The sequence below is a fragment of the Ostrinia furnacalis genome, unplaced genomic scaffold, assembly GCF_004193835.3.
Source record: "Ostrinia furnacalis isolate ACB-3 unplaced genomic scaffold, ASM419383v2 OfSCF1657, whole genome shotgun sequence".
Lineage (NCBI taxonomy): Eukaryota > Metazoa > Arthropoda > Insecta > Lepidoptera > Crambidae > Ostrinia > Ostrinia furnacalis.
The window spans coordinates 806,209-830,227 of record NW_021131896.1 but is presented as its reverse complement, the minus strand read 5'-3'; the positions used below and the strand labels follow the sequence as shown (position 1 = coordinate 830,227).

Below are 24,019 nucleotides of genomic sequence, written 5' to 3'. Positions count from 1 at the left end.
ACAACGATACCGTTATTTTAACGTTTTAGATTTTTCATAATTAACATTAATTACAGACACTCCTTTTGTGTCAATGTTGAAGTAGCCGACTGCAGATAAGAGGGTAAATTTTTTCTGAATTTGTACGAAACAGTAATACGTACATTATTTATACTAAAATAAAATATGCATTGTATTGTCGTTTCAATTTATTTCTCGTATCCATCTATTCAATCACAGTCTACAAAATAATTATTAATAAGAATTATTAATTTAATTCATTATGATCACAATAATTATTTCAATTTGTAATCGTAATAATACAGTGTTATTCGGCTTTAAAACCCATAATAGTGTTTCTATATAATTTAATATTATAACAAATAAAATAAAATAGGCAGACTCGATGTAGGGCTTCCACACTTGTGTTTGAAAACGCTGCGTTTTTTTAACGGCAAGATACAACGTTCGTTTTGATAGTGCGATCTCTATTATTATTTAAAGTTAGAATATAAAAATGCAACATAAAATAATACAAATCAAATAAAATAATAATATAAATCATGAATAACACATTTTGTACTTCTCTGTACTTAAATGTATATTAAGTTATTATGTAGGTAGTTAATTTAAAAATAATTGCTTATTTAAACTGGTTAATATTTAGCACTTATTTAAGAAAAAGTGGTAAAATAAAAAATAAATCATAAACAATTAAACACAACCAAACAACAAAGCTTAAGAAAAGTTTCGTGTTCTTGAGAAAATAAAGTAAAAAAGCGATTAAAACTACAGCGTTTTATCGAGTCAGTGTGAACAACTTATAACAATAGAAACTTATATTAACAGGAACATACAGGTTAAGTATTTACGCTTGATTGAATTTCTGTGGCGGGCTGTTTCATCCGGCCTGAAAAGAAAAATAAGTAAATGAATAAATTATATTTTATAGTGAAATAAAAACAGGTCAGTTTGAAATAGCTCATGGTTTTCATGCGTGGAAACTAGATTAGAATAGATTTTCGATAACAGCTGGAATTATTACTATTTGAATTTAAATAAGCCAATAGGCGTCATTCATGGCTTATCAGACAAATGGCTAGTAATCCGAAGTAGGTAATTACTTCTTAAGAAAGTTTCATAAAGTCTAAAATTTTCTCATCAATCATAACATTTTGTACTAATATTTTAAAATTTGTACAAAATTTACTTATTTAAATTAGTTATTTTAATCCAGTGCATCTAGCTTTATTTAACCGGAAGGTTAACTGGCAATGGACGCTTAATAATGTTACGTCCAAAAGATAAGGAGACATGTAAAGTGCCCCTTAAGGGCTACCTTTTATACTGTATTTGTCGTTCATAAGTGCTACCAGTGGTCAAAATTGAATAAAATATTTTTGATTTTCATTTTGCTAAGTTTGCCTTATTTACCAATCTTTATGTCATTACAGAATAAGTAAATAAATAACAATAGAAAGTAAATTCACAAAACATACTCACTAAAGCAGGATACAAGAACGTAGAGGCGGTTTTTGTGCCGAAGATATTTGCTGCTTGGCACGTCCATTCGCCCATGTCGCTCCACAGAAGCGACGATATCACCAGCTCGCCCGATCTTAGCACCTGAAAAATTTCGCGCGGTTAAAAAAACGCGGCGTTTATATTGCTCAGTGAGAACTGAGTGGTGGGTGATGGGACTAAGTTGAATTAGCCGCTATTTTGCTACAATTTTTATAATTGTTTGATGACTAGTTAAGTCATTGAACGCCGAGACGCTAGACACAATGGAAATTGTATTGTTCGAGGCTCACCGGTGGCGTCCAACGTGTTAAAATACAATAGGTATTACACATCAACCTATACACCTGTGACATTTTACGGAGTTTAAATAGGTGATATTTTGCAAAAAGTGTGTTGTCTACTTTACTTTTGTGACTCTTTTTTGTCGAATAAGAATATCTTCTTATCTCTAAGTTCTGAATGATCTTCATAAATTTTACTGAGCAAAATAATTTCGAAGCGAAATGTTGCTAAACTTATTTTTGAAGGAAACAATCATTTTACATGGTTTTATTTAAGTAACTGAAAACGTAGCGGAAAATAGTGTCTGCGTTTATTTTTACTGCTAATAGAAAATATAATTGGAACCATTAATTATTTTGTATGAATTTAGTGAGTATTCAAACTATTCGAAGTAAAAAGAATTAGAAAGATTCGTGGCTTCAACATAGCACGGACTTTTCGAAAGCACTTAAAATTGTCACAAAGCTTGTTTTACTGAGAAGCAGCAACATTTCTAAACCGTAAAATATAGAATGATGGCTAAAATGATGATGATGATGATGATGATGATGATGAAAATATAGAATTACCTTCATCCTCTTAGTATCCCTGGTCACAAATGTCCCATTATTGTCCTTCCAAGTGACCCGGGGTCGCGGGTGGCCCTTAGCCTTGCAGGGCAGGACTATGGAGTTGCCTATGGTGTCAACGAAGGCTTTGTACGTGACCAGGATCCGAGGGGCGAAAGGCTGGAGCTTGGAGCGCTCGGTCTTGTCTGGGGTTACTCCTGGAATTTGAGGTGGATTGTTAACTGGGTCACCGTGGGTCGTGACTTCGTCAATCGTGGGTCACGACCATAGAGATATACAGGGTGGAAACGATAAGTGATCTCACCCGATTATTTCTAAACTATACAAGATATCGAAAAACTGGTTACTGATCCTGAAAGTGCTTCACGAGCTCTTTCAAACGATGCTAATAATAGGTTTCAGAATGATCTGTAACTATCCGAAAATTCAATGTTTCCAGCTTCCATACATTTGGTAAAGTTACATAATTTTAAAAACTACACAAGATATCGTAAAACTGGTTACTGTTCCTAAAAGTGCTTTCAGGATCAGTAACCAGTTTTTCGATATCTTGTATAGTTTAGAAATAATCGAGTGAGATCACTTATCGTTTCCACCCTGTAGAGAGATGCCAACTGATGCGCTGACTTCGAAACTCATGTCACATTAGAAATTCATACACACAAAGTAATCAAAATATGTGCTCATTATCCACTGCGGTATCAGTACTCAACGTTCGAATAATCTTTAGTACACAATCAATGTAAACTGTTAACATTATGACGTAGCTGCTGTCATCATTGCTGTCACGAGCAATGCGTTCTGTTTTTGGGCATATTGCTGCGACACCGGCCACGCCCCCTTGTCACATCTCCCTTTAGTTTCTGTGATCTGTGGTCACGACATATCCTCGTCGCCGTGGTTCACATTATAATAAGTAAGTAATAAACAAAAACAAAAATGTGGGTAATGCCAGGCCTGTTCATCTCCGCGAGTTTACATCGAAAACAAAACACGCATGATGGCCCACATACAGGATACTATTCGACAAGGCCTCACATACGAGCGAACATTGACTCACGCACGCGTATTCTTGTGTATGATGGAAGAAAATAAAGAAAATGGTGTACTAAATACTGTGCAGTATTTAACTGCCTAAATAATAATAAAAACACAGAATGTACTTTTTTAAGTTGCCTCAAGACACTGAGAGGTAAATAAGTAGTTAATATTATTCACGATAATTCATGCTAAATCATGTATTTCCTCCGCCATTTTCCGCAGTTTGGCACCTCACGTCACATCATTTTACCGAAGTCAACCCTATAGCTTCGGCGCAGTGCCGATCACTGATGTTTGTTAACAAAATGGTGCTTGACTCTTGAGACAGGCTAAATTGCACCATATTGTTAATGNCTTTCAGGATCAGTAACCAGTTTTTCGATATCTTGTATAGTTTAGAAATAATCGAGTGAGATCACTTATCGTTTCCACCCTGTAGAGAGATGCCAACTGATGCGCTGACTTCGAAACTCATGTCACATTAGAAATTCATACACACAAAGTAATCAAAATATGTGCTCATTATCCACTGCGGTATCAGTACTCAACGTTCGAATAATCTTTAGTACACAATCAATGTAAACTGTTAACATTATGACGTAGCTGCTGTCATCATTGCTGTCACGAGCAATGCGTTCTGTTTTTGGGCATATTGCTGCGACACCGGCCACGCCCCCTTGTCACATCTCCCTTTAGTTTCTGTGATCTGTGGTCACGACATATCCTCGTCGCCGTGGTTCACATTATAATAAGTAAGTAATAAACAAAAACAAAAATGTGGGTAATGCCAGGCCTGTTCATCTCCGCGAGTTTACATCGAAAACAAAACACGCATGATGGCCCACCTACAGGATACTATTCGACAAGGCCTCACATACGAGCGAACATTGACTCACGCACGCGTATTCTTGTGTATGATGGAAGAAAATAAAGAAAATGGTGTACTAAATACTGTGCAGTATTTAACTGCCTAAATAATAATAAAAACACAGAATGTACTTTTTTAAGTTGCCTCAAGACACTGAGAGGTAAATAAGTAGTTAATATTATTCACGATAATTCATGCTAAATCATGTATTTCCTCCGCCATTTTCCGCAGTTTGGCACCTCACGTCACATCATTTTACCGAAGTCAACCCTATAGCTTCGGCGCAGTGCCGATCACTGATGTTTGTTAACAAAATGGTGCTTGACTCTTGAGACAGGCTAAATTGCACCATATTGTTAATGACATTGAGCATACATTTTTTTAAATACCTTCGCGAAGTATTGCTTCTGTACGTAGTTACTTATTATTATACTGTGGTAATGCTTACCTGCAGTGCTATAAACGATCGTGCTAGCCCGGACCACCTTTTTCCCTGATGAAGCGAGACAGGTATACTCGTCGGTGTCTTCCGTCCTTGTCACCAGCAGCGTGGAGGAGACACGCGCGAGAGACGTGGGGTTGATGTCGATCTGCTCTATTGACTCTGTGTCGTGCTGGAATGGAAATAGAGATGCTTTTAGCTTGACTTCTAAACTGTCATTGGACTCTCAACGAAATTAATCAGAAGAACATAGGAGTTCGAAGTTAAGGTTTAACTTTCCCCCGGGACAAACTTGACCTTCACTGGTTGGGCGTCAAGTCAACGGGACTATTCAACTCTCGTTCCCACCGCTGCAACTCCTGTGTAGCCAGGATCTACAACTTGATCGCCAATAAAAACCCAACCAGTGAAGAGCAGTGTTGTTAAGAGACAGCTGTATAGACAGGCCTGGCTCACTCCGCGCGGTACATCCGATAATTACCTACAGCGAAGCGCCCCGCCGGCGGGTATTATATCAGTCGAGTGTCACGCGCGCGCTCGTCAGGACGCTGGCATGCGTTGTAGTATGATTATAATTCTATGATCGAAGTATTATTTAAAAGTGGACATAAAGAGAAAGAAATATTGTGCGGCGTTCGGGTGTTTAAATTCGAAAAGTAATCTACCGGATTTATCTTTTTTTTTCGCTTCCCAAAGATGCTGAAAGGTATGTTGGCCATGTAGGTAATCAATAATTCTTAGGATAGTATAGGAACCTAACCTACTATGAAGGTTTTCCATAATGAATGCATACTTACCTACATACGTACCTCATTACAAATAAATAGATTAATTATTTTTTTACTAGACAGCAACCCTAACAGCGTAAGAAGAGTTCAGAGGCACGCGATAGAAAGAGACAAAACTTGTAGGTGAATAAAATTGTAGGTACGTAGTGCTGTGCGAGCTGAATTCCACTGTATCGCGTCGTAGCAAGACTCGCATTTATTTAAATCGTCTTGCGGAGTAATCCTTCTGTACCTGTACTATTACTTATTCTGTGGTATAGAGTAACTAAGATGGCACGACGCAAAGTGAGCCTTGGCCACTGACAATAAAAATCACTACTACGGTCTGTTCTGCGCCATCTTTCGCGAGTTATCGACGCCGCGACGTGGAGATCGCGCAGGTCTTTAGTGACTTCGTCTTCCCAGCGGTGCCTGGGACTGATAATTCGACGTACCTTATATGCACATGGGGCACATAGCTTGTAGAGCTGACAGCCATTGGGGCAGAAAAGTTCTCGAGTGGCGATGGCGGGCCGAAAGACGTAGGTGTACCGATGATCTGGTGAAGGTCGCGGGAAGAACCTGGATGCGGGCAGCACAGAGGCCTTTGGGTCTTGGAGGAGGCCTTTGTCCAGCAGTGGACGTCATTTGGCTGAAATTAACGTACCTAATAGACCGGTACGTCGTTCTTGAACCAGCATTGTTGTGTCCCAGCAGTTTAAGGTAAGTAAGCCAGCTCTTCTATGGTTGAGGATTCCGGCTGATGCTTGTTTCCACCTTCGCCTGATCATTCACCGTCAATGGTTGGGTTACATTTACTGGTTGGGTTTTTGTTGGCGGTCAAGCTGTAGATCCTGGCAACACAGGAGTTGCAGCGGTGGGAACGAGAGGTGGGAATAGTTCCGTTTTGGCTGAAATTAACAACATACCTCATAGACAGGCGCGTCGTTCTTGAACCAGCGCACAGCAGGCGCGGGCGCGCCGAGAGCCTCGCACGTGAGCGAGAGAAGCGCGCCCGGCGCGTGCGCGTGAGTCGCGTGCGGCCGCTTAGTGAGCGATAAGAAGCGGCGCGCGGGAGAGTGCTTGGTCGGGAGACCTGGGGATCAGAAAAATAAATAAATATCCTTGGATATTTTACACTGCGTTATCTACTCTCAAACTAAGCAAAGCTTGTACTATGAGTACCAGACAACGTGACAAGGTTGGAATGGACCTAAAACATTTTTGACCCAGAAAAATCATCATCATTATCATTATCAGCCTTAGGACGTCCACTGCTGAACATAGGCCTCCCCCAATGTTTTCCTTGTTGATCGATTGGTAGCGGCCTGCGTCCAGCGCTTCCCTGCTACCTTTATGATGTACTCAGGAAAATAGACCGCCCATATCTTCAGGTAAGTGGGGCTCGAACCCACTAAAAACCTGGGGTCTTTCCACTATGTTTGACCACTATTGTTCAGGTGTTGTGGCTAGAGTTCAGGCCTAAAGAATTAAGAAATAAAGGGAGGAATTGCTGTCAGTTTCATCAAGGGATGTGAATTTCATAAACAGGTTACAGGTACAACATACTTACATTAAATTTAAAAAGGAACTAGATTTTGCACGGTGCATCATTCTCATGTACGAGTATATCATAAAGTCTGTCTGCCAAAAGCAACCACGGACCCACTTCCCACTTAGGTGTACCGACGATCTTGGACGATGAAGGTCGCGGGAAGCATCTGGATGCGGGCAGCGCAGAACCAATCGATGTGGTAATGTTTCGAGGAGCCATGGGATATGTGAGGGATGGGAACATAAGCCGTGTTAACATTACTAGTGGACGTCCTATAGCCTAAAATTAAGCAATGAAAATGATAAATGAGACTTACCATTGCCTTCTATACTATTCTCCAGTTCAGGTAATAATTTCAGGTGTTTGTTGACGCTGGCGGCGCGACAACTCGAGCACACTAGCGCCGCGGCGAAACAAAGGACTATGTGGTACATTCTGGTGCTAATAATACTGTTGAGATTCGTCAAGATGGGGCTCTGGAACAAACAAAGGGAACTGTTAATAATCCATCTATACTTATAATAAATCTGTAGAGAGCTCAATTCTGTACATGAAATATATTTTCAAAATAAATATCAGGGGGTGATTAGTGATCGATACTGATGCCAAAAATGCAATCAGTAAAATTTTTGTCTGTCTGTCTGTCTGTCTGTATGTTCCTTATAGAAACAAAAATTACTCGACGACTTGGTACAATTATTCTTCATACTCCTGGGCAGGTTATACAGGTATAGTATACTTAGGAATTCCCACGGGAACGGGAATTAGCGGGAAAAACCTTTTGAAAAATCTAAACCGCTTAAGTTAAACGCTTGAAATTTTGCATGCAGGTACCTTAGTAAACTTAAAGCTTAGTTACAACAGGATATTGCAAAATTCCCACGGGAACGGGAGTTAGTGGGAAAAAACATTTGTATGAAAAAATCTTAACCGCATAAGATAGATGAAGGGGGTAAAACGGGATCCACGCGTACGAAGTCGCGGGCGGTCGCTAGTAATAACTGAACTAAAATAATAACTTTAACCAGCTTTATAGATCGTTTCATCCACGAAGACGCGCCCCACCATTCTTCTGCTGTTTGAGTGTTATCGGTACACGCTAAATTAGCCATGAGTGCACACGCACACTACAATAATGACGCTCGGATTGCTCGGATCAAACTCCCCGCACCCCGCGCCACCGAGACCAAAAATTGGTGGGGCGCGTCTTTGTGGATGAAACGATCTATAAACCAATGTCTATGTAGTTTAGATGCTCTGAAGGCAAGCGAAGGGTATTTCCATTTAAGGCTGGGTTGCACCATCTTACGTTATTAAAACAAACGTCAAAAAACTGTTAAACTCCATACAAAAACACCAGTTATCGTTATAGTTACGGTTAAAGTAAGGTGGTTAAACTAAGCCTTAGACAATTCGATTTTTCAAATTATTCAAAAATGAAACCATATACTCGTAAGTACTTGTAAATTTTTTTTACTTAGCACTAAAATATTCAACAAGTAATATTCGTGGGCATTTTAAGCTGAAAGATGATAATTAATTACCAACTATCTGATTGATAACATTTTTATTAAGTCACTGTCACCGAATGCTCGCGGGTTCGATTCCCAACTGAGACATTTATTTTTCAAGTTACAAAAAACCGTCAAAGATTTTTATCGACACTTCTTAGGAGAAAGTTAAAAAAACTTTTAACGAACAAGGAATGTGCTACCTACGACACCGTTTTTTTTATTAAAGTGATGGTGATTCACTCTGGAAGAATTTTTAAGGGTGTAAAAACCATCCCTTAGCTCCTTACTTTATCTTTATGGGGTTGCAATAAAAATTAAGTGTCCAATAAAGAGTCCAAGTTGGCACAAAAATTTAATAATGTTTCACAGCCGTTATTTACCTACATTAAAAAAATTTAGAGTAGTTTTTATTGATGATAATGAATTTGAATTCGATCAAATTAAAAGAAATGTAAAAGTCAATGATTTATTTGATCATAGTGCAGTTATACGAAAAATTAAATATATTTTTTTAAATCAAATAATATATGGCTGACTGACTGTTTGACTGATTTAAAAAAAAGGAGGAATAAGAATAACTTTATTTTAAACTAAACTTAGGGGGTTTTTCAAAGTAAAAAATTTTAGAGGCGATAATAGCCCAATGGTGCCCATCAGAGATTCGAGGGTTGCTAGTTCGATCCCCGTCGACCGCTGGAGTATTGTCCTAACACAAACATAAAATATATAATATTTTATTTTATAATAAGAATTATTATCTTTAAAACAACATTGCAACAATACAACAACACTTTCAGTAGGTTTTATTAACTATCTAGGTATATTTCTTAAAGCGAAAGGTCACTGATTGACTGACTGACTGACTCACTCACTCATCACGAAATCTCAGAAACTCATGTGCTAGGAATCTCAATTTTTTCATAGGGGTTCCTTTTAGAACGTAGGTGCTCACTAAGAACGGATTTTATGAAACTCCACCCATAAAAGGGTAAAACGGGATCCACGCGTATGAAGTCGCGGGCGGCCGCTAGTTATTTACTAAATTCTTATGCACTCTATTTAAGATAACCAAGCACATTTTGAGATCAACTTACTTATTCCATTTTAAATGAAGGAGTTTTTTTATTGTTTTTATTAACACAAATAACACAACAGTATATTCACAAGCATGAACTTCAACTTGCAATAATATTAAATAAATTATTTCACTTATTCTAGGCTTACGCAATGTCCAAAGAATTCTAGATATTTGTGGAAATGTACCTACAACATACTTACGGATTAAGGTTGGCACCAAAAATATCAATATTTAATTTTAAAAACTAATAATAGTTTGACTATTTTTAGGCGTTTCAAATTTCGGCGTTTATTACCGATTTTTTGGCATTAATGAATAATTTTAAAAATGCAAGGAATATTTAATGAATAGGTATTTATTATGTCCATGATCCAGCATAGGGATTTAAAGTATGTTTTTATTTTTGCAACATAAAAGAAAAATAAAAATATCCTGCCGAAGGCAATAATTCTAGATTGATGAGCATAACCATTTACACATTTTATGTTTGGTCCAAAAGTTGACTGAAAGAGAATGCCTTATGGACTGACGGAAGCTTTAAGTCCGCCTTCCGTGCTTTGATATTATGTGTTAAGTTTTAAGTAAATATTTTATTATTATTTTTACTTTTTTTACCACTTTATTTTATTATAAAATGCCTGAGACATAATATGGCGACTCTACTTTTAACATCTAGACTATTAGGTACATATTACCATCGAAAATAAAATAAAACAAATAACGGTAATAAAAAACACATATTCTCAAAATCACAACCCTACACTAACATCTATTATTACGGTATGTTGAACTTAAATTTTATTAATCAATTACATAACTTATGTGCCGTTATCAATCAATAATACGTGCAACATTCACATAACCGCAATCTTGGCACATTCTTTGTAAAACACCAATAAATAATAACATTTTTAATAATTTTACTGTTATTGTTTTCAATTATTATAGAGCCACAACTGCTTGATAACTTTTATCAACAGAAAAATTGATGTATGAGAAAGACGCTTTATTGGAATTTCGTCAAACCGAAAATGTTATTTTTTAAATGAAATAAATTGTAGGTAAGTATTAAAAAATCGGAATCGGAATCTACAAAAATAAAAAAAAACGATTGAAAATAAATAGTCATTACGGGCCCAAGAAATACATTTTAAAGTTAGACTTTTTCCTTGAACATTTTTTAATAATCCAAAAAATACGTAATTATTTTAAAAATAAATTACCGTAAAATAAGAGAAGATTAATAATTAAAAATAAATAATAATAAAAATCTATACCTTTAATTACGCCCCTGTCTCAAGTCACTGATTTAGTTCAACACAAAGGAGAGAAATTAAAATCAAAACTGTCACTGGAGAATGAAGATCACAGACTGAATTTTGTATTTGAGAGTTCCTACGGGCACGTACAAAGTCCAGAACGAAATGGTCAGGCCAATGTAAAAACGACTGTTTTATATTGACGGGCAGCCAGGGCCCTACCTAGGGCACGGTGGTCGGGGCCCCTGTTTTTTTTTTTCATTTAAAACGCGAGACCAAGTGCCCGTTTTGAGATAAGACACACGCTTTTTGTTAGACCTTGGATATTGCTATCTGAAAACAATTTTATTGCACTTTTGGATGAAGTCATCTCACAAAACCGGTTACATGTTTTTCTTTAAATGCATCTCTAAGACTATGCTGATACTGTTGTATGTTGTTTTTTCTGTTTGATGCGTAGAAAGTCGGAACTCAAATCGTACAGACAGAAGGTATAGATAAGAATGTTATACGATGCAATAAATGCATTTGAATAACACGCAGTTCTTATAAACAGAGCTTAGTCTAGATCTACAGTAGGTACACTACACAGACGACAATATATCAGACTGTATTCAAATACTATCATTGCAAAATCACACTCATTTAAACTACAAAAGATGGTGTTAAACTTTATCCCCCTTAATTTAGTATGAAAATGTCATTTTAATCAAGAGTTCATCCTAGGTGTAACTTTTTATTAATAAGGGGGAATGTGTTGTTGCCCATTCCTACTTGTATTGTATTGTATTACAACAATTTACTACATACACATAATTATCCAGAGCCATTGGCTTATTGAAGTAAAGATTTTGCTGAAAATGCTCTGTACATGACAGTAAAAACGCAATGGAGATCTGCAGTTTAGCAGAAATAAACTATTGTTTTATACTATACCTAGTTTACATTACTCACTTCGAGAGATTTTGTATATTTAGCAACAGATTCAATCTAAAGGTGTTAAATATAAAGTTACAGCCCTCAATTTTTAATTAACATAATATGGCTCCCTGGTAAAACAATTGTCATTAATTGGTCCTTATATTGTGTGCTATGGTGCTTTTACCCGGCAAGAAATATTATCACAAACCTATGCATAAGAACCGTGTCATTTCTTATCTTTATCAACTCATGTTGGTAAATCTAAGATTTACTGATAAACCCTAAGAATTACAGGTTTATGGGCTTTTAAAGTAACACATACATATCATGAGGGGCCCATCGCAAAATCTCAATACCCCTGAGTCCCTGCCTGCGCCACTTCGTACGAACTTTCATGAAATTCAAATAGATTAAAAACCGCACGCACTAGAGTTGATTCTATACTGTTTCAAGAGGGCCAGATGCAGGCCCTTTGTTCTCAGAACTGATGCTATACCGAGAACACTGGACGGTGTATTCAATAGGCTAGTTGCCTAAAAAAATTTTTTTAGTCCGTAATGTTTATATCAAAAAATATTGGACACGTATATTTTTATTTGTCAATCTAACAAATAATTACATAGTTATGGTGCGTTGAAGTTGCGCACGACGTCACAACGTGCGGCATTTTTAAGCAAGCGTTGACGTCACGGGCCTCTTCTTATGAACTTTGGGGCGCTTTATCTCTTTAAATTTTCATTAGTTTGAAAAAGTGAAAAATACGAGTAGAGTATTTTTTGATAAGTTAACTGACGGACTAATTAAAACTCTTGCTTTTTGACCCAGGCAACATCCCCATTGTCCTGAATAGAAAGATTTTCGTGAGAAATCCTGAAAAGGAACGACGAGTGACGTTTTGAAATAAATACGTACTTAAAAGAGTTTCAATGGGAATTTTGAGTTGGCTTATGTAGACACGCAATGCAAAATTAGCAGTGTCCAAAATTTTAGGTGACATAAAAAGGTCGAGAAATACATAGGAACCCCGTGTCAAAAGATGATAAGCATAGGTCTTAACCAATCAAATTGGATAATATTATACTCGTAGTAAGAATAATAACGAGACTATGGTATGCAAAAGTACTTCTGAATTTATAGGCATAAGTTTATAATTAAGTAGTAAATCTATATATATAAAAATGAAACCCGTTTCGCGTTGTCACGGCATCACGTGTGAACGGCTGAACCGATTTCGATAATTCTTTTTTTTAAATGTTTGTGGAAGTCCAAGGATGGTTCTTACGGAAAAAAATATTAAGAAAATCTCTACGCTAAGGCGGTACGAAGTTCGCCGGGTCAGCTATTAATAATAATTTTCAAGCGTTAAATCTCAATTTCAGAAACCGACTATTACGCCCGCACCAACATTACTATGAGGAAACACAGTGCGCGTGGACGCACAGGGTGACACACGAACCAATCACAGAGCTCTATTCAACGCTGTGCGTCCGATTTGCACTTAAGCAAGCATCGTTTGTGTTTGTGAATACGGGCGTCAGTCAATATCCTAAAATAAGAACCCATTGAATACAAATAATACCTATTAATAGGTATTTTTGACTGTGTGAAGTGACTGACCCATATGTAAAACACGTCTGAAATCTGACTAACACATCAGTCGAAAGGGATGGGCGACCTTAAATTTTAAGTAGCTGTATCGAAAAATATCCCGAGTTCGAGAAAAATCTTCGGTGATTTTAATGTAAGATTATAAAATCTGCATGTGGTTTGTATCCCTGAAGACGTTTTAGTATTCATCTGTCGATCTCTTTCATTCGTATTGCTGCTGGAAAGAGAAAGCGACGGATAGACTTGAAAGAAACTTTTTAGGACCAGATAAAGAGCCTAACATTTGTGACAGTTTTAATTTCTTGATCGCTAGTAAGAGCGAAAGGGTTACATACTAGGCCAGTAGAATTAAACACAAAAATGAATTCAATCGGAATTGATTCCTACTAAAGATAAGACTTACCCTACGAGTCCTTTACGCGGTGTAACCGGAATAGCGAAAAAGCGCCCCTTTCGGGAGCCCCCACCACTTAAGCACAACTCCGTCGAAGTCGAAAACCTAGGAGAGTCTTTATGGGCAACCAATGAAGCCATTAAAGCACTAAAATCTTTTGTAGGAATTATTTCCGATTTAAAATCTAATTCTACTGGCCTATACGAAAAATGAAGAAAACGGGCACCATACACACTTTATGAAAGGATTAAATATAATTAACTTTTAAAAAAAATAAAACCGACCTCAAATGCGTGAACACAAAAAAAAACTAAAAATTAAAAATATTGCGTATAAAAAAGTTCATCCCCAATTTTCCACCCTTGGGGGTGAAATATTTTCTTCAAATTCGCATGAAACCACCCTTTTGATAATACCTATTCAACAAAAAAATAATCTTTCAAATTGATTTATAATCGGCGGAGATATTGCGTATAAAAAAGTTCATCCCCAATTTTCTACCCTTGGGGGTTGTTTTTTCTATTATTAAATTTAAATGGGACCACCCTTGAGGTATTACCTATACGCCGAAAATAGATTTGTTCAAATCTGTTCATAATTGGCGGAGTTATCGCGTAACAAACATAGAAAAAAAAAAACATACGGGTCGAATTGAGAACCTCCTACTTTTTTTGAAGTCGGTTGAAAATAAATAAGATTCTACTAATTCTACCTATTAGAAATTAGAAAGATTTGTTACTCTTTCACGCAAAAACTACGGAAACTGTTCACTATTTTAAAAATCCGTATTCTTTCCAAATCCATAAAAGTCCCAAATAAAAACTTTTCTTTCTAATAAATCTTTTAGAATCATCCCTTAAACTAGTGAATATTATATTGAATAATTTTCGTTTTAATTCAGTTCTAGCAGCTACCGAACTAAAGGGTACTCTCACAATAGTAGAACACAACCATAGGACTGACCTGGTTTGTGGCCTCATTAGCCTTTCGTTAGAGTTCATTTTTGGGCGATAAGGAAGCCCAGGTGTGAAGCTCGGTTTTGGTAGGTATAATAAAATGATGTCACCCACGAAACTGAATCCTAAGCACGAATAACCGTATTTTTTATACATAGAACCGTAGCAGCACTGTTTTGATAGTTTGAACGAAATATTTTCGTGCTCCGAGCACTGTTTATGAATTTTGATCTGTAATTCGGTAAAGCGTTGGGTTTTCTTCAGTTTATGAACTTAGGTAATAATACGAGTAAATGTACGAGTGGCAACCACGGACCGGAAGACGTAGCGTGGGCAGGCCTCTTACTAGGTGGACCGATGATCTGATGAAGGTCGTTATTGAAAGCCTTGGGCGCCTTTGTCCAACAGTGGACGTCATTTGGCTGAAACGAAACGATCGAATGAAGTGAGATTATTATTCTGTGGTTACGTCAACAAACAGGAAAGAATGATTTTCAATAAAGCTCATAAAAAACTCTTAAAACTCATTTATTTATGCAAGTAGGCTTTTAAAAAGCACCTTTACATGTCCCAGTATAAATCCTACCAATAAATAGGCCAGTGCTGAGAAGAAGCGGCGCAAGAAACTCAGTCACTATTGTCAGTCGAACTAATAAAACTGCAACTCGCATGATTTCTCACAACGATCTCTAACATTCTATAATGAATTAATTTCAGCCTGAAATCACCCAGGAGGCCTCGGTCCGAATAAAACCGAGGCAGATGCCGCGTTGTATAATATATTTAAATTCAGTAGAATTGACTGAAGCCGTTTCAGAGATCCATTAATCTTAATATACCAATGACTTGTCTCCTTTTGAAGGTTTTAGAGATGATCTAGATCTTCACAGATAGCTTCACAGGAGTGGTCGAAAATCTATATCTGTAACTGTAAAAGCTCGAACTACGGTTAATCTTAAGATTTAAGTGCAAGTCTTAGGATTTACCGACATGAGTTGGTAAATGTAAGTATTTCTGAAAATGCGACGATTTTTTCGAGCTTTTACCTTTCGAATTCAGAATATGCTAGGTTTTACCTCTGTCAGCTGGTAGATGTTGGTTTTAGGAATAAAACAATGAGTAATTCTTAATGGGGAATTATAACACGATCGATTAAAAAATAACTTAGCGACTGATGATAGCATACTTACTGTTTTAATAACTTGAGCGTAATGAATTTGAGTAAGCGAAAAATTAACTTAACTAACAACGAATATTGATTAATATAATCAAATGCAGAACGAGCTTACAAATAGTGGGTTATGTTTAATCCATTTTAGATATTAAAATTCTGTCCGTGCGACTACATTACTAAGTGAGCGACTAGAAATACAAAGAGGGCAACTTCAATATTAAGATAGATTCGATTTTTTCCAATTGAAGTAATTTCTGATGATGATGATGAGATGCGCTGAGCACGTTATGACATGTTTTGTTTTTCAACATTTACCGTGCCATTAATGTAAATCCTAAGATTTAACAACGAAATGGTGGTAAGAGTTCGAATCGCAAACCTTTTGGGACATTTACCATTAGACATTGGTATATCTTAGGTTTTACTGGAATATCTTAGGATTTACTGCAATTCGAGCTTTTACAGTAACATATCTATAATAGCGAAAGGTCACTGACTAATTGACCTGTTATAGATAAGAGACTGGAAAAGGTAACCGAGTTTTTTCTACCACTTCTCAGCACCAGCCACCAACACCAGCAGAAGTGTCAGATCTTTGTTAGTCAGTTCCTCTATGGTTGAGGATTCTTTGTGAATCTCGCTTGCACCATCGGCCTGGTTATCATTTTCCATCAGGTGAGATGCAGGCCAAGAGCTTCCTCGTTGTTGATTTTTAAAAATGATCATAAAGTATGGAACCAATTTCACTAAAAAAAAAAGGGTAAAGACCACACATTGTGAGTTAGAGCTTTATATCTCTCAGTAACAGAGCCTTTAAGCAGTCATTCATCACTTTATTGCCAATTTCCAAGCGCGAGCGCAGAGTTATTGATAAAGTTGTCATGAATGGCGATCAATGAACGCAGGCGCGGCTGATTGGTGGTGCTAATTGATTTTGGATTGACATCGGATTGCGCCGGTCGAAACCTGATCGATTGTGAGGGTAGAGCAACTTTGTAACGGTTATATATGTCTGAATGCAATATTGCGGTATATTATATTATTCAACTAGCGGCCGCCCGCGACTTCGTACGCGTGGATCCCGTTTTACCCCCTTAGGGGTGGAGTTTCGTAAAATGCCTTCTTAGAGGATGCCTACGTCGTAACATCTACCTGCATGCCAAATTTCAGCCCGATACGTCCAATGGTTTGGGCTGTGCGTTGATAGATCACTATGTCAGTCAGTCACCTCCTGGAGTGGAACTCACGTGCTGGAACATGCAGCTTGGGATGTCTATCAAGGTGGATAGACGACCTCATAAAGGTAGCAGGAAGGCGCTGGATGCAGGCCGCTATCAACCGGCCAGTATGGAAATAATTGGGGGAGGCCTATGTTCAACAGTGGACGCCCTATGGCTGAAATGATGATGATGAAGCTAGAATATGTTGTCCTGATTATAGTCTAGTAACGTGAGTACATCAGACCTTGAGTTAATGTTAGGCTGAAAACTTGTTGAAACTTGAAATTATGCGAAACTATGACACATCACAATTGTAGCATGATAAAATGAAACGGAATGTGTACAAGTAAGGTATCCGTTACGAAATTAAATATGTCTGAAATATTCGGCATTATTTTGCAAAATATTTCAACTAAGCTTTTTGTAATTACCGTGATAATCTCTATTTTATTGGTACGGTAAAGGGTGGTTGTCTATGCATTTTTATATTAGCCGACTGAAATATTCGTTAAACTCCATGAGGTTCTTTAGCGCCCTCTGGTGGCATATTTACCTTAATTAATTTATACTTTGGACTCTAAGTTAGTTTTCAAGAAGGAAAATCTAAACCGACCAAAAAAGTGCGTTTAATTTCAACGCGCATATATGAATAAAATTTTGCAAACATTTTCTAAGGATCACGTGTCCCGAACGGCGATTTAGGACAAAAATGAAAAAAATGGACTTATTCATATGTAGATACTGGCCGATGTGGTCATTTCACCTAAAACGTGACACAAAGAATGCGTGGCAAAAGTAGTCCAGGTGGCACGTCTCAAAATGTTACTTTATCAATTTCCACGCAGAACTTAGCGCTCCTGCATACGACGGCGGCGGCGGCGCGGCGGCGGCGTCGTGTGCAGGAGCGCTTACATTCACAAAAAAAGAAAGAAAGTGTATTCATTTGTTTCAGTCAAATGACTTCTACTGCACAAAGGCCTCCCCCAAGGAACTACAATGACTGGTCTTGTAATGTCCGCACCAAGGTGCTTTCAGCGACCTCTACCAAATAATCAGTTGATCAATGCCGATAGGGTTGAAAAGTGCTCGAGTGGCGACCATGGACCAGAAAAAGTAGTTTAAGTAGGTAGGCACTTGGTGGAGTATGTATTAATCAACAAGGTATAAAAGTCACCATATTATTTTTTTGATTTGGAGAGCTCTGTAACAAGTAAACAATGCATGATGCTACTTTGAGCTCTATGACAAAGTATCTTATTGCATTTTTATAGAACAAATTCACTCGATAAGGGAGATTTTTCAATGAAAATGAATCCATGTTTATGAGTAATATATCAAAAGTGTTGGACAATAGCAGGTATTATCCCCAAAGAGAACAGTGGTGCCAGGAAAAACCACACTCTATAGGAGTGTGGTTTTTCCTGGCACCGTATTAATGTGCAGTATTTTAACTGCCTGAATAATATAGAAACACAAAATGTTATTCATGCTTATTCATGTATTTCCTCCGCCATTTTCCGCAGTTTGGCACCTGACGTCACACATCATTTTACCGAAGTCAGCCCTATGGCTTCTGATATGATAACACTCAAACATTAGCGGAAGAATGGTGAGGCGCGTATTCGTAGATGAAACGATCTATATTTTCAGTTTTCCACTTATTTTTTGTCTTACAAAAACCGTAAAGCTTTCAAATTCAATTGTCCAAAAACCTTGATTTTTTCATAACTTAGCATGAGTTTGAAGCGTTTTATATACATATGTCAAGGTTGTAGTGTTTGTATGTACCGTACTCTTGAAACCGCTGCGATTTGAAATTCTAAAAGAAATTTATTGCGCAATTGACTTACAATGAGCAAATAGCATTTTTTTATTTGTCTGCAATATTACATAATTTTTTTACACGTGGATTAAAGTAACTGCGCAATTGTTTGAAAATATAAAAATGTCGGTCATGAAATATTATGGTTTTTGATTTATACTATTTTTCGCTTCAGCATAAACTTTTCTTTTCATGTTATTTTTGCAACTTCAAAAAACAATCGGAAGATTCAGTATTGTAAAAGTATTATTATTTCAAAAGTAACAAAAGTATTTTTATCTTTGTCTTTTTATTATTAAGACCACCTCTCTAATAATAAAAGAAAATTAATTTTGTATGTCTGTTTCAATTGCTGAGTCAAAGAATTTTGTAGTCTAGAGATTAATTTGGGAAATATTGAAATCTGAAGTAATTACAAATTTTAACATTGCTTAGCGACGAATATAATATTCTAAAGCCAATATTCCAACAGGTTATGTAGGCAATATCAACGCCCTTCTTAGGATATCAAAACTCAAATTTCAAAGAACACTTTAAACGTAGTTAACCTCTTTAAACTTGCCAAAGGAATACAATTTGACTATTCCAACGTTTTTCTAAGAAAATTAAATTGAACTAGAAAAGTTTGACTTTGTTGAGTGAAAGAGGAAAGCGTAGAATGTGCTTGCATACATTCAAGTTTGAGTTTTCTCAGTACATATATTGTTCTGTAAAGGGTCTAAATATTGATAAAAGATTTGAATCGGTAAGTAATTATCTCAAGGTAAGTCATCATCATCATCATCTCAGCCATAGGACGTCCACTGCTGAACATAGGCCAATCCCCCAATGCTTTCCATGTTACCCGGTTGGTACAGGCCTGCGTCCAGCGCTTTCCTGCTACCTTTATGATATCGTCGGTCCACCTTGTGGTAAGTAATTTGACATAATTTTGACATCTAATTGTAAAAGCAAAGTTTAAATTGACTATTTGAAAAATCTTGAACAAGCCAAAGATCCTTTGCTATTTAGCGCTGTTTGAGCAAATGGCTGCGACGATGACAATTATGGAGTTGAAAAAATAGAGTTAAAATTGGTAACGGTACGGTGGTAAAGGTACGGTTAACTTTAGATATTAAATGTGTTGTGTGGAAGTTCATAGTTGCAAAATACTGATGGAATATATTTACAAAATCCGATCCAGGAATCACATAGCACGATTTGGTATAAAAAAAAGTTGTCAATTGATTAAAATGCGGAAGTGAATATGCACTTACAGGGCAGATATGTATCCTAGACTGAATCTCACGATCAGGTAGGTACGATTGTGGTCAAATACCTGCGTTCTACATCAAAAAAATCATACATAAGCTGCTTCTGTGATTGTTTCGTTCGTTGCCTCAGCATAATTACTTTAAGGATTGTTCCCAGAATACTGTTATCGCAAGCAAAGTTTGAAACTAATTATTATAAAATTAAAATAGTTGCTACGTTAAAAAGGAAGGGTAATGGACGTTTTAGAATTAATTTTCTAGGTAACTTCTGTGCTATTTTAATGTTTTAATTAGTTGGTAATGGAATATTCCTTCGTTTTGTAGCTACTACAGCCGCCCGCGACTTCGTACGCGTGGATCCCGTTTTACCCCCTTAGGGGTGGATTTTAATAAAATCCGTTCTTAGTGAGTACCTACGTTCTAAAAGGAACCCGCATGCAAAGTTTGAGACTCCTTGCACTTGTAGTTTCTGAGATTTTGTAATGAGTGAGTGAGTCAGAGTCAGTAAGTATCAGAGACTTTTCAATTTCAAAGATATAGATTATATTTTGAAATGGAATAAAGCAACGCTATATTCTGACATAGAAATTATGTAAAAGTACCTAACCGGAAAATGTATTGGTCGCATAGAGCTTTTTTTATTGATCAAAAGACAATAACCTTTTAAAAACCCAAATTTGATTAATCACATGATTTTTTTGATATCATCTTTAAAATTATATAAACTTAGGACACATCTCACAACAGATCACTACGCGGTTTTTTTACCCGACTGCGGTAGAAAGAGTGTCTGTTTTTTAGAAAAGAACGCTTCCTAGTGATAAGATCGCCTAAATCGTTGTCGTTTTGTCTTTTGTATTATTTATTTTATATGTGTGGCGAGAAATAGTGTTATAAAAATTGTTATACACGTTTGAACGAGTTTTAAAAGAACTCTACTAACACCTATCAAAAGATGTGTAAAAATATCCTCACGCCCGTATTCACAAACGTTACTTGCTTAAGTGAAGCAGCAAATCGAACGCACAGCGTTGAATAGAGCTCTATGATTAGTTCGTGTGTGACCCTGTGCGTCCACGCGCACTGTGAGACCTCATAGTAATGTTTGTGAATACGGGCGTTAGATAAACATTCTGAGATTTTATTTAATGCCAGTCTGGACTGGACTTGACATGTTCGTTTTTCAGCCAGTTACGGTATTAATACCGCAGTGTCTCAAGTCGAAAGTATTTGACCAATGCGTGTTGCCAGTGATGGTATACGGATCTGAGACGTGGTCGCTTACTATGGGCCTCATAAGAAGGCTCAAGGTCACCCAAAGGGCGATGGAGCGGGCTATGCTCGGAGTTTCCCTGCGTGATCGAATCAGAAATGAGGAGATCCGCAGGAGAACCAAAGTAACCGACATAGCTCGCAGAATTGCTAAAATCAAGTGGCAGTGGGCGGGGCACATAGCTCGTAGAGACGATGGCGGTTGGGGCAGGAAAGTTCTCGAGTGGCGACCACGGGCTGGAAGACGTAGCGTGGGCAGGCCTCCTACTAGGTGGACCGACGATCTGGTAAAGGTCGCGGGAAGAGCCTGGATGCGGGCAGCGCAGGACCGTTCATTGTGGAAAACCTTGGGGGAGGCCTTTGTCCAGCAGTGGACGTCATTTGGCTGAAACGAACGAACGAACGAACGGTATTAATAGCGAAGTATACTTCTAATAAAAATGTAAAGAGAATGCTCTACACGTGCCAGAGGTTTGTTCCACTTAACTCTATAAACAGGGATAAATCAACTCTCTTTCCTGAATTTTAAGATTTGGGCTCGAATCCCAAAATAGAACTTTTTACAGTTATGAGTTAATATGACACAAATATGTAATTGCTCAATAAATAATTAACTTTTAAAAAAAATAAAACCGACTTCAAATGCGTGAACACAAAAAAAACTAAAAATAAAAAATATTGCGTATAAAAAAGTTCATCCCCAATGTTCCACCCTTGGGGGTGAAATATTTTCTTCAAATTCCTATGAAACCACCCTTTTGATAATACCTATTCAACAAAAAAATAATCGTTCAAATTGATTTATAATCGGCGGAGATATTGCGTATAAAAAAGTTCATCCCCAATTTTCCACCCTTGGGGGTTGTTTTTTCTATTATTAAATTTAAATGGGACCACCCTTGAGGTATTACCTATACGCCGAAAAAAGATTTGTTCAAATCGGTTCATAATTGGCGGAGTTATCGCGTAACAAACATAGAAAAAAAAAAAAAACATACGGGTCGAATTGAGAACCTCCTCCTTTTTTGAAGTCGGTTGATAAAATAATAAATAATAAAAAATAATAAATACTTAGTCGATTCATAAGTTCGGTCACATGTTTATAGTGAAATAATTGATACTATATTTGTTTTTACGGTAATCATTTATATACCAATAGAAAGGTACTAAAACAAAGATTTTATGCTTGTAAAAATTATTTCAAATTTTCCTCGTCATTATGAATACAAGGGTTCAAACTGCGCGGTAAGTGGTCTCTAGAAACACGAGCGAGTTTCGTATCAATATCGGCGGCTGGTTTAATACAGGATGCCTTGAGGGACTCCAAATCAGTATGGGTCATAGAGCAGGCCTTCCTCTCCAAATGTTGCCATATTTTGTAATCCAACGGATTAGAGCCTGGACTGGATGAGGGCCAGACTTCGTGCCGGCTGAGGTCAATTTTACGCCCTACGAGCGGGTTTTGTGCGCTTTTCGCTCTATGAGCTGGCTCAAAATCCTGCTGGAACTCCCAGTGTCAGTTATTGAGCATGATATGTAAAAAAGGTTCCATAAGCTTTGTGTGAACTGAATTTTGATACAGAATGGCATTCGTTTTTATGCCTTTCATGCAAAAAACACCTCAAAAAAGCCCAAATTTGGGACATGTTACCAAACCTTGAGTGACGATAAAAGCTGGCCTAGCTGGACAGTCGAAATTAAGCTGGTGCTTTTTCATTGATGTACGCATCCAACTTACCATTTTGTTTTTTTGTAACTCTCCTCCATGGTAAAAAAAAACATTCGAAAAATTTTTTCATGGTACTTTTTTCCCGCGTACTGCTTAAGCAAAACGTAGGATTTCTTCAATCTCAGGTCTTTTAAACGCGCATCCAAGTGATTTTTGATTTTTATTCAAAAAGTTTGAAGTTTTGAGTCTTCATAAATACCAATTTCACCCTGGATGGGCTTAAGCCTACCTCCAGGGCAGGCAAAGTCTGCTAACGCATGGGATTTTTTTGAGTTCGCGCCTTCGCAGCTTTTAACGCTGCTGGAGTCCTAACCGTGCAAGGACAATTACTTTTGTTTTGTGTCTTCTACACTTAGAACTTCATTATATCGTTTGATGAAACGATAAACGTAAAATTAATATTGAATTATTTTTTTTCAGCACATCGAAAATCTGCTTTGGCGCGTAACCGCACCAATGCAGCGTGACAACTGCTGTTCGGTCTTCTTTATGCGTCCACTACATATTTAAAAACAAATAAAATTCAAAACAGTGCACTTTTTTAATTTCGTTAAATATTCTAAATTCTAATTCAATAAATATTTTTGAGACCTTCATTCAAAATTCAAAAGTTATGATCATGTGACAGAACTTATGACCAGACTAGGTATATACTTTACATTCTTTACTTTACAAATAGTTAATTAAAACACGAGTGACCCAATTTTAAAAAGAATGTTCTATTTAATGTCAAAATGCTTTTCTATACTTTAAAACCTTTTACTTAAAGCACTCGCAAATCGATTAAATTTC

At 37.0% G+C, this 24,019-nt stretch overlaps 1 protein-coding gene across 5 annotated transcripts in view; it reads right to left on the bottom strand.

Annotated features, from left to right (window-relative positions):
• Positions 1-202: 202 nt before the first annotated feature.
• The window catches only part of LOC114353434 (neural/ectodermal development factor IMP-L2), an 83,623-nt gene continuing 59,806 nt past the window's right edge, over positions 203-24,019 (bottom strand). For 3 of the 5 annotated variants that reach the window (XM_028305452.1, XM_028305454.1, XM_028305453.1), the window contains exons 2-7: positions 7,344-7,503; positions 6,402-6,568; positions 4,712-4,877; positions 2,355-2,551; positions 1,479-1,605; positions 203-889 (exon numbers count right to left, since the gene is read on the bottom strand). In XM_028305452.1, the coding sequence (XP_028161253.1) occupies positions 840-889; positions 1,479-1,605; positions 2,355-2,551; positions 4,712-4,877; positions 6,402-6,568; positions 7,344-7,461 (825 nt within the window). In that variant the 5' untranslated portion in view covers positions 7,462-7,503 and the 3' untranslated portion in view covers positions 203-839. Of the gene's footprint in view, positions 890-1,478; positions 1,606-2,354; positions 2,552-4,711; positions 4,878-6,401; positions 6,569-7,343; positions 7,504-10,896; positions 11,112-24,019 lie in introns of those variants that run through there. The other 2 variants (XM_028305451.1, XM_028305455.1) reach the window with 2 other exon arrangements.